Here is a 10,805-nt window from a genome sequence, read left to right on the forward strand (position 1 = left end):
TAAACGAAATGCTTCGACTTTTTAACACCTGGGGGGAGGGGCTGGACGTGAACAATTCAGCAGACCAGACATGAATTCGCAAACTGCTGAATTGGCATTTTTCACCTAAAACTGGCCCTTGATACAGACCTCGCATGCCCCCTTTGGTGAACTATTCTGTAGACCACTGGTTCTCCACCAGGGGAACATGTACTCCTGGCCATATGCAGAGGTCTTCCTGGGGATACATCAACTCATCCAGATATTTACCTCGTTTTAAAACAGGCTGCATAAAAAGCACTAGCGAAGTCAGTACAAACTAAAGTTTCAGATAGTGACTTGTTTACACTGCTCTATCCCCTCTACACTGAAATGGAAGTACAAGATTTATATTTCCATCGATTTATTTTATTATATACTAACAATGAGAAAGTCAGCCGTTTCAGTGATAGTGGCTGTGACGATTCTGTATTTTTTATGTCTGATTTTGTAAGCGAGTAGTTTTTAAGTGAGGTGAAACCGGAGTTTCACTTTTTAAGTGAGGTGGCAAATCAGACTCCTGAAAGAGGTACAGTCATCTGGAAAGGTTTAAAACGACTGATGTAAAGATCAGACCCAGGGGATTCCTGTAAAACCTGCGCTGCCTGCCACTGGCACCAAGGGGTCCCTGGGTCACGTACATCTGTCCCCCAAACTCCATCTCTGGGCAGGCTCAGCTCCTCTCTCCTGCAAGGAGGGAACTGGAGCCAAGGCCGTGCAATAGCGCTGTCTGCAGTGTCTTGAGAGAGTGGCGCCAGCCTCAGGGCAGACTGCTGGGAACCAGGGCACAAATCCAAACTGGCTGAGAATTCTAGACCTAGATTTCACCAACCAAACATGCAGGGTAACCTCCTCCGGCATCCTAACAGCCTAGCCATGCAGTCCCCTTGGGTTCTCCGATCTGTCTCGCAACCCAGGTGAGCCTGTCTCTGAGAGACAGATGGTCTCTCACACTCAGAATCACAACAGTATTCAGGTTACTCCCAGTCCCACAGGTCCAGGCACCCCAGGTGAACTGCACCTTAGACGTCACACCAAAGACCGCGCATGTAGCCAGTCTGATTATAGGACAATTTATTAAAAAGGAAATAAGATTTATTTACAAGGCTAAAGCGGGTGAACATACACACACAACTAAGCTACAAAGTTTCAAAAGGTAACAGAAGCATCTATTGCAGTGATGCTCCGAGCTCAGTGGTTCAGGAGCGAAATTAGTGATCAGCCGTACCCAAAAGAGCCACAGTAGCGGGAATTCATTGTTTCATTTACTATAGCATTACTCCTATTTAAACAGAAGGGCAGGGGAAATATTTAGGTTTTTATATAAATGCTCGCAGCAAATAACTTAGTGGCTAATAACATAGTAAAAGCATCCTGACTGGTTAACAATTAAATCACAGTGTTTTAATATCAGGTGCTACAAAGAGCAGCAGGAGACACATTAAAGAGTCACTTGCAGCTCGTGAGCCGCAGTCTGTGTATCACTGGTCCATTATAAACTCTGTGTCCTTTAGGGCTAACGCAGGCTAAGCAGCTGGGGATCTCTTGCTTATGCCTAGAAAACCCTGCCCCCAGCATCAACAAGCTAGATTCAGTTCCTTCTTGTATCCCACCTCCTCCCCTGTGCTCTGAGCTGCTGGAGATCAGCACTTCACACTCCTTAATGCCTTAATTCACCCTCCTGTCTGGTGATTTACACAGTCACAGAGGCTCCCAAAACAAATGCTCCAATATTACCTTACAGTGTGGGATACAGAGGTCAGAAGAAATGAGATTAATGCTGCAGCAGCTCACAAGCATTCAATAAAGGCTAAACACATTCTTATAATGCTAATACCTATTTTAAACATACAGCTGAGCCAGCCTGATCCCAGCTGTGCATTTCTCAGGGTCATGGAGCATTTTCTAAAGTAAAAAGCTTCTGTGGGGGAACGTCAGGGCAGTGAAAGCTGAGGCTGGTGCCTTGGCTCAGTTAGGCAGAGTTCCTGGTCCAGCTGAGGTAGGCTGGAAAGGCTGGATTTGAGCCGTTCCACTGGCGGAAAAAGAGACAGCACGGGTGGGGGGACAAGATGTGCAAATAGCATCTCTGGTTTTCACCTGAGTCCACAGTGCTCTGCCCAGTGATGCGCAGAGCATTCCCCGATATTCTGGAATTGCTCAGATGTGATCTTGTAAAGAGATCAGTCCGGCTTTTCCGGGACTAATTCCCCAGTACTCTCCTTACGAGCCCCCTACCACAGCAGCCTCCTGTGCCTGTGTAAATGCATCGGGTTTGGTGCAGATCCAGGGTCTCTCACTGGTGCATCGCAAGCTGCTGACCCCATTCTCATCATTCAGATACGCACAGTCTCCTCCTCCTCTTATCGGAAACCTGCAAGACAGAGAGCTGGTGTCAGGTAGGAGTTGGACATTTCTCCCTGCCTGTGACTGATGGGAGACGCTCTCGCACAGTGCAGGGACCTGCTGCACTCACAGCCCCTTATGACTCCCCTTCCTGCACCTGCCACAGGCCCCAGCTAGAAAGGGGGCAGTGGGGCAGCAAGGCCAGGAAAGGTTTGAAGATCAACTGACCTCCATGGTGCATTTATGCCGGGTGGGTATTAACCCAGTTCCTACTCTCCCCCCCCGCACACCCAGCTGGGTCTGGATGGGCCCCTGCAGGCCCAACCCACCCAAACGGCCCTGGGCGCAGGTTCCAGGTGACTCTCAGCGTGGCGAGGAGCAGCAGTAACGCTGCACAGAAGAGCTGGGTCCAGGGCTCCCTGGACAGTTTCCATCAGCTCCCAGGCCAGAGGCCTGTCAGGACAGGCTGTATTGCAGGGGGCGGCTGGGGTGAAATGCCAGCAGCGCAAACCCAGCGGCCATGGGGTGACCCCAGCCACTCACACAGAGCTTCCCGTGAGAGCTGGAGGCCAGCGCTTCCCATCTGGGAACAGGGTGGGATCCAGGCCCACAGGCAAATCCTTCCCCATGGTCCCATCCTGGCTACTCACAGTAGGCATGTGCTGGGCTAGGAGGAGGCCCAGCACTACTCTTTGGGCAGGCCAGGATCTCCCTGCCCTCAGGCCACCAGCCTCTGGCTCGGGGTGAGATCTGTCCCAGAGAAGGGAGAACCCAGCCCACAGCCAACTGTGAGCCTCTCCCCCACCAGCATCACCCCGGAAGAGCTCTGAGGGGATGGCAATGATGCACCCAGAGCCTTCTGCTGGGGTGGGTGCCCGCAGGGTGGCAGATTTCAGGGTTAACACCCCACTGAGATGCCTGTTTACCCAGTTCGGGTAAATTGGCGTCACATTAGCTATCCTCTAGTCATCGGGTACAGAAGCGGATTTAAATGATAGGTTACAGACTACAGTTAGTAGTCCTGCAATTTCACATTTGAGTTCCTGGGGTCCTGGTGACTTGTTACTGTTTAGTTTCTCAATTTGTTCCAAAACCTCCTCGAATGACACCTCCATCTGGGACAGTTCCTCAGATCTGTCACCTAAAAAGAATGGCTCAGGTTTGGGAATCTCCCTCAGATGCTCAGCCGTGAAGACTGCTGCAAAGAATTCATTTAGTTTCTCTGCAATGGCATGGTGCCCGCTGCCGTGTAGACAGACCCCAAACAGGCCTGCTAACAGATGGGCTCATGAGGCAATCACAGAGACAGACTGCTGCCGACATCAGGGCATCCTTGCTGGAATATGTGAAAGTATCTGACTGGGATCAAACAACAGGTCATCAACTGACTTGTTTTCTAAGCCTCCTCTGGGCACATTTTCCAGCTTCCCATCAATCGCAAAGGGCTTTTTTAAAAATGCCATTCAGCTGTAAGTACCTAAGACTGGGCACACTGGGTCAGACCAATGGTCCATCTAGCCCAGTGTCCTGTCCTCCGATACTGGCCAGCGGTAGGTGCTTCCGAGGGAATGAACAGAACAGGGTCAGTTTCGAGTGATCCATCCCATTCACACCCAGCTTCTGGCAGTCAGATGTTTATGGACACTCAGAGCATGGGGTTGCATCCCTGACCATCCGGGCTGATAGGAACTGGTCGAGCTATCCTCTGTGAACTTATCTACTTCTTGTCTGAACAGAGTTATACTATTGGCCTTCACAACATCCCCTGGCAACAAGCTCCACAGGTTGACTGTGTGCTGTGTGAAGAAATACTTCCTTTTGTTTGCGTCAGACCTGCTGCCTATTCATTTAATTGTGTGACCGCTAGGTCTTGTGTTACGTGAAGGAGAGAACAACACTTCCCTCTGCACTTTCTCGACCCCACTCATGATTTTATAGAGCGCCTATCTCCCCCGCTTAGTCGTCTCCCCTCATATGGAAGCTGTTCCATATCTCTCATCATTTTCGTTGCCTGTCTCTGTACCATTTCCAATTCTAATAGATCCTTTTTGAGATGGGGCAACCAGATCTGCACACAGTGTTCAAGGTGTGGGTGAACCATGGATTTATACAGTGGCATGATGATATTTTATGCCTTTTTCTCTGTCCCTTTCCTAATGTTATTTAAAAGGATGCTCGTTTTTTGCCTCTAACCACCTCTTTTACTCTGCTGTTTAGCTATGGTGGCATTTTTTGAGGGTTTTTTTTTTTTAATTGGGGGGTATACATTTAGTTTGACCCTCTATTATGGTATTTTTAAATAGTCTCCATGCAGTTTGCAGGCTTTTCACCTTCTGACTGTTCCTTTCAATTTCCATTGAAGTAGCTTCTAGTTTTCCTTTCTGAAGTTAAATGCTACTGTGGTGAGTTTCCTCTGGCATTTCCCCCCACACAAGGATGTTAAATTTAATTACATTATGGTCACTATTACCAAGCAGTTCAGCTACATTCACCATTTGGACTGGACCCTGTGCTCCGCTTAGGCCTAAATCAAGAATGGCCTCTTCCCTTGCGGGTTCCAGGATTAGCTGCTCCAACAAGCCGTCATTAAGGGTGTCTAAAAATCACATCTCTGCATCCCATCCAGAGGGTACATGTCCCTAGACAATATGGGGATAGTTGAAAACCCCCATTACTATTGGGTTTTCTGCTTTTGTAGCCTCTCTAATCTCGGTGAATTTCACAGTCACCATCCTGGTCAGTAGTATACTCCTGCTGCTAGATTCTTATTCTTCAAGCATGGAATTTCCTATTCTGAGACATGCTAGCATACAGTTGGATTCGTTTAAGATTTTTACTCTAATTTACTCTATGCTTTCCTGGACATATAGTGCCACTCCCCCACCAGCATGACCGACTCTGCCGTTCTTTCAGTGCTGATGGTCCAGGGTCAAACCCTGCTATCGGCTCAACTAGGGTTTGGTTATTTGATCTCACCCACATCCCACTGAAATCCCTCTTGGGATGTCTGGGCCATCTCTACTGTACCCAGTTCTCATGGCAGCCCCAGGCACTCAGCATTTGTGACCATCAGGCATCTTTAACGCACATGGCCCCACTAAAGCCAGACAGATCTGAAAGCTTTGGCCAGTCTCCCAGCAGACAACACTTGCTTCCACCCATCACTAATACGCAGAGTACATAGCACTGACTGGTGAGTTGGCCTGAACTCGCTATCTCAGACACCAGGGACCCAAAGCCCAGGGAAATCACAGAGGACTTACAGGTTGTTGAATTTGGAGCCATCGGCCCATTTCCAGAGCTGCCCAGGGTCCCTCCGGAGGCCAATCCAGTGGTCAAATCCGCCTTTATAGCGCAGCAGGAAAGCCTAAAAACAGCAGAGGGAGAGGTGGGGTCAGAGCACAGGCTCTGTGCACCAGAGAATCACAGGGATACACTGAAGGGCTCTGTTTTCAGGGAACGGCTGGGGATTTTCGCCTCCCTCTTGTCCAGATCTGGGTAATTCAGTATTAACTTTCCCATCCCAAACCCAGCTCCCCCTCACACCAATCTGCCCTGGGCTGGAGCAGCTCTTGGGTGCTGCTGGGTCTAAGCTGCCCTGGCACTTCTCCATAGAAGGCCACATTCTGTGTCAAAGCCTCTTTACAGAACAGCTGAGCTCCCCTCCCCATCACAGGGGAAGGAGAAGGAAAGAGCCCAGCTGAGCTCAATAAGGGATGCTGGGAAGGGCCAGGGATGAGAGTAGAGCCACCAAATCCTCAGCCAGAAGGGGCCAAGGCTAAGAAGAGCCCCCCCATCCTCATCTGGCTACCCAAGAGCACTGGCTCTTCAAGTCAGTCTGGGATCTCAGTACCCCTTTGGCCCCATGCCACCCAGAAGATACTCAAGCCAGCCCAGCCCTCGAGAGGCGAGTGATCCCTGCAGTCAGACACGGACACTAGAGGTGCCCCGGGCCAGCCAGCCAGGCCTGGCATTCAGCAACTGGAAGCTCATTTACTCAGAGCTGCTCCTCGAGCCCAGGTTCTCCTGCAGCAGCTGCTGAGCCAAGACCAGAAGGTTGCAATTGGAGCATCTCTCACCATTTCCTGCTCACTGTTGATCTCAGCCAGGGAGGCGTTGAGCGCAGAGCAGTCGGTCAGGCTGTAGGTCCAGTTCCTTTCGGCCTCAGAGAAATAGTAGCATTTCCCTCGGTATCCGATCCAGCCGTCTGGGCACGCGGGGCCAGCAACGGGCCCCGGTTCAGCTGACGGACACTTAGGTCTGCACACTGAGAATGAGACAGCGACACGTGGTGTGAGCGAGACCCGCCACCCACCAACGAGGAGAACATGGGGAGATCAGCCCCTGCGCCCCAGGCTTCTGAGACACCTCGAACCAGGGTGGGTACTGAAAGGCCGTGAGGGAGCCAGGAGGACGCTGGGAATCCAGCCCCAGAGGGGGGTTATCTGACTCTGCTCTCCCTCTCTTGGGTTCACATTCAACAGGGATGCAGCTGACAAACCGCTCATGCCATGAAGCCCAGGACAGAGAGCTGGGCCCAAGCTCAGTGTTACAACACGGGGCAGTTGAGCGGCAGAGGGAGGGGACAGTTACCAGGGGGCCAGCAGGGGGGCAATAATTAATGGGTAGGAGATTAACTTCAACATGATTTGCCAGGTCTAGTACCCCAAGGAGTTCTGCTAGCCTGGACTGCTGCCCCCTCCCCCTGCTCTGCGCTTTGCTTCCCTGGAGAGGCAGGTTGAGATGAAGATGGGAACAAACTCCCTTCCCTTCAGGAGACCGAACGCCCGCTGCCCGGCCTGTCCAGCGCAGCCAGCCAGCTTCACGGTCACCACAAACAGCTGCCATCTGCGCTCGCACACGCTGTCTGTGCAGGGGGGGACGTCAACAGCGCGACGAGACCCTGCCCTGCCGAGGTCACCAATGGGTGGGTTTCACACTGCGTTAACGGGGCTGTCGGTACTGCGTTCCACGGCTCCTTTCAGTGACACGCCAGCACCTGCCCAGCACTGGGCACGACCCGGCGATGCAGGAAGGCCAGGCTGGCACCTCAGGGCGACACGCTGCAGGCAGAGGGCCCAGCTCATTGCTGCCCTGCACCGTCAATCACCCCCACTCTGCACAGGTATCCGTGACCGTGCCTGGGGCCCGGCAACAGTGACTTGGACCCAAAGTGCTCAGAGATGGGCTGGGGGGAGCTAATTTCAGTCCCAACACAGAGTGCCCAGGTGCAAGGGTCTGGGAGGGAGCAGGAGGAGGGTCTTGGAGGAACATCCCCCAGGAATCCTCTGTCCCAGGGGCACAAGCCAGACAGGGCAGGAGGAGAGACTGACTGTGGTGGCTCCAGGGGGAATGGGATGTGCAGAGAGGGGGAAGGGAAGGGTGAGAACTCACCTGCCAGGAGAATGATGAGAACTAACATGACTGCGAGGGCGACTGCGAGCCCAATTGTACATTTCTTGTAGTTACATCTCCTGCAGTTGCGACAAGGATCTGAAACAGAAAGACCCGTCAGGCAGGTCCATGAGGACACGTCTCCCCGACGGCACCAGGGCTGGAGCTGCCTTAGAACAGTGGTTCTCACCCACCGGTTCGTGTACCCCTGGGGGTAAGCAGAGGTCTTCCACGGGGCACATCAACTCATCGAGAGATTTGCCTCGGGTTATGACAGGCTACATAAAAAGCACTAAGTCAGTACAAGCTAAAATTTCATACAAGACAATGACTCGTTTATACTGCTCGATAGACTATACACGGAAAGGTACAGCGTTGATAGTCCAATTGATCTATTTCATAATTAAATATGCAACAATCAGAGAGAGTCAGCAATTTTTCAGGAATAGTGGCTGTGACACTTTTGTATTTTTATGTTCCATTTTGGAAGCAAGTTGTTTTTAAGTAAGATGAAACTTAGGAGAGTGCAAGACAAATCAGCCTCCTGAGAGGGCGACAGTCCTCTGGAAAGGCTGAGAACCACTGGACTCGAACATGCACCGTTCTGCCGATTGCTCCTTCCGTCAGACGCTCTGGGAGAGGAGCCCGGAGGGTCAGGCCGGCTGGGGCTGGCAGAACAGCCCCTCCTTCCCCTCAGCCCAGTGCCCTCCCCTGGGCACTCCCAGCCAGGCTGCCAGGAGGCCTGGTGAGCTCAGGGGCACAGAGATAAGGACCCGCATGTCCTGGTGGCAGTTGCTCAAGCTGCCCCCCATCCCCACTGCTCCTCTGCCCTGTGCGGAGCGCTGGCTGGGCCCACACTGCCGAGTGCCCCTGTCCCCGCACACTGGGGTCTCACACTGGCCATACACAGCAGAAGGGAGGAGAACGAACCAGGCAGAGATGGGCCAGGGCTGTCACGGGGGGTCTGACACACCCAGCCCAGGAGGGCCCTGCACAGCCCCACGGCCCCCGCTGTGTCTGACAGACAGCAGCTGTGAGTCAGGGATCGGTGCCCTGAGAGCCCCTGGGGGTGATCCAGTCCCTGCTGCCCACAGACGGGGTGTTGCTGGGCACTGGCTGCTGCCACTGAGAGCCTGGCCCCATGTGGGGCAGCCTCAGTGTCTCTCTCCAACTTGTTCCCAGGAAGCGACACCCCATTACCTGGCTCCCTGCCAGCCTCCAGGTGTCCATTGCCCTCAACAGGCCACTCCTGCAGCGGCTCTTTGCTCTCAGCAGGTCCAGCTGCTGGCCCCATCGTCTCTCTCAGCGACACTCGGGCCGCACACGCTGCTGGAGACGCTGGGCTGGGGTCGGCTCCTCTCTGTGACTGGGTCCAATTCTGCAGCAGCTGCCGAGCTGGGGCGGGGGTCCTGGCCCTGGCTCCCCGCACACCCTGCTCCGGACTTTCCAGCCGATCTGAAAGTCGAGACAGACCCAGCAGGACAGGTCAGTGGGGGGTGGGGCACGATTTGTGGTTTCTTGTTCCATGCCCAGCAGCCCAACCCCCTGCCAGAGGCGGTGCCATGGTGATTAAACCCCCATAAACCCCATCGGCCCCTCCAACCCCAGGGCTTCAGAGACCTGATCTGCTACAGACCCCACCCACCAGGCCACACCACCCACACGTGACAGGCACCCAGCTGGGGTTGACAGGAGGAAAAAACCCTCCCTCCCCACTCATACCTCCTGTAATCGAGAGCAAGTCGAGAATCCTAACAGGAGTGGGGAGTTGGTGGGCGGGGGGGGGAGAGAACCAGGATGGATTGAGTAAAATCAAGGCAATTAAATCACCAAGTCCAACGCCTCAATTGAAATGATCAATTTTAATCAACTTTTCCATTTACACTTCAGTAATTTTCTAAGGCCAAGTGCCCACTCAGTGGGCGACAGAACCATTAAAACTTCATGTCCAAAACTTCCCCCACAGGGGGGTGGGGGGGAGGCGGGGAAATTGTGGGAGTGGCCCTTTCCTTCCCCCTTTTTCTTTGGGAACACAGGCAGGGGGAGGATGCCCGGCCTGGGGAACCCAAGGTTGGGGGTACAGGGAGCAACAGTGCGCTGATGCGCCCCCCCCCCCCCACTGGCTTGGGGCCATGGGAGGGGAAGGGCCCAGCTAGCTCCATGCTGCACACAGGTGCCCCATCCCCAGCGGGCAGACCAGGGGTGTCAGGAGAGCCACCAGACACCTAAGACAGGCCCTGCCCCCAGAGGAGAAGGAAAGGGGAAAAAGAGAGGCCCCCCCCCCCACCAGCCCAGAGAGGAGAAGAGAAGGGGGCCGCGGGGGGAAGGGGGCCGGGGCACATGCCCTCACAGCCCCTTAGAGTTGCCCAGCCCAGAGAAGGGGAAGACCCCGCCTGAGTGGACTCGCTGGGGGAAGCGCACGGAGGGGCAGAGGAGGCTGAATGCTCCCAGGTCAGACCCAGGAAGGTGGAGCCGGGGGAGCTGTGTGCCCTGCAGACAGGCTGCTCCCAGAGAGGAGACTGCCCCAGAGTCCTGCCTGGCTTCATGGGGAGCAGCTCCAGAGCATCCCCCCCAGCCCGGAGAGACAGAGGCGGGGGGCGTTCAGGGGGTTCCAGCCCCTGCCCCCGTGTCCCGGCGCTCTCCCGACAAGCCCGGCGCGGGTGGCACGTTTCTCACCGGCTCAGCAGTGACCGTCCGCGCCCGGAGCCTCCGCGCCGCTCCGCCCGGCTGCGCTTTAAAGACCGTGGGCGCTTAGCTCAGCTTAGTCCGCACCCCCTGCACCTTCAACCTGCCCAGCTCTGACCTGCCTCTGCGCTCCGGGACCTTCTAAAGCCTCGCGGTGACTCCACCCCACCCCGCCCATCCTGGTGCTGTGGCCAATGGACAGAGAGAGTGGGGCCTTATTAGCATATAAGAGGAGTTGAGCACACATTTTACGGGAATTCATTGGCCAGCTGCCAGCTTTCACCCTAGAATGACTCCGACCCGCCCATTCGAGAGAGAGAGGCCTGAGCAAATTTCCTGTGACTCCTTGTGGCCAATGGAGAGAG

General features: G+C 54.2%; 1 protein-coding gene across 2 annotated transcripts; it reads right to left on the reverse strand.

Moving 5' to 3' along the window:
- Nucleotides 1-1,091: 1,091 nt before the first annotated feature.
- On the reverse strand, nt 1,092-10,510 carry LOC144274613 (C-type lectin domain family 2 member D-like). Of its 2 annotated transcripts, none has more exons than XM_077833591.1 (6): nt 10,432-10,510; nt 8,956-9,210; nt 7,756-7,854; nt 6,441-6,628; nt 5,625-5,728; nt 1,092-2,389 (listed from the first exon to the last, which is right to left on the reverse strand). In XM_077833591.1, the coding sequence occupies exons 2-6, from the start codon at nt 9,047-9,049 to the stop codon at nt 2,239-2,241; spliced, it is 636 nt and encodes a 211-aa protein (XP_077689717.1). In that variant the 5' UTR covers nt 9,050-9,210; nt 10,432-10,510; the 3' UTR covers nt 1,092-2,238. The 2 variants fall into 2 exon arrangements, with proteins under 2 accessions (XP_077689717.1, XP_077689718.1); XM_077833592.1 differs by lacking the exon at nt 1,092-2,389 and adding an exon at nt 4,864-5,000.
- Between the last annotated feature and the right edge of the window lie 295 nt (nt 10,511-10,805).

This window comes from Eretmochelys imbricata, chromosome 14 (assembly GCF_965152235.1).
Source record: "Eretmochelys imbricata isolate rEreImb1 chromosome 14, rEreImb1.hap1, whole genome shotgun sequence".
Lineage (NCBI taxonomy): Eukaryota > Metazoa > Chordata > Testudines > Cheloniidae > Eretmochelys > Eretmochelys imbricata.

Excerpts from the sequence above, each read along its gene's own strand:
- LOC144274613 (XM_077833591.1), bottom strand. The coding sequence starts at position 9,049 with ATGGGGCCAGCAGCTGGACCTGCTGAGAGCAAAGAGCCGCTGCAGGAG. Across the intron at positions 5,729-6,440 it reads TCAACAGTGAGCAGGAAATG|GCTTTCCTGCTGCGCTATAA; the intron begins GTGAGAGATGCT and ends TGCTGTTTTTAG. Across the intron at positions 2,390-5,624 it reads GGCTCCAAATTCAACAACCT|GTTTCCGATAAGAGGAGGAG; the intron begins GTAAGTCCTCTG and ends TCTGTCTTGCAG.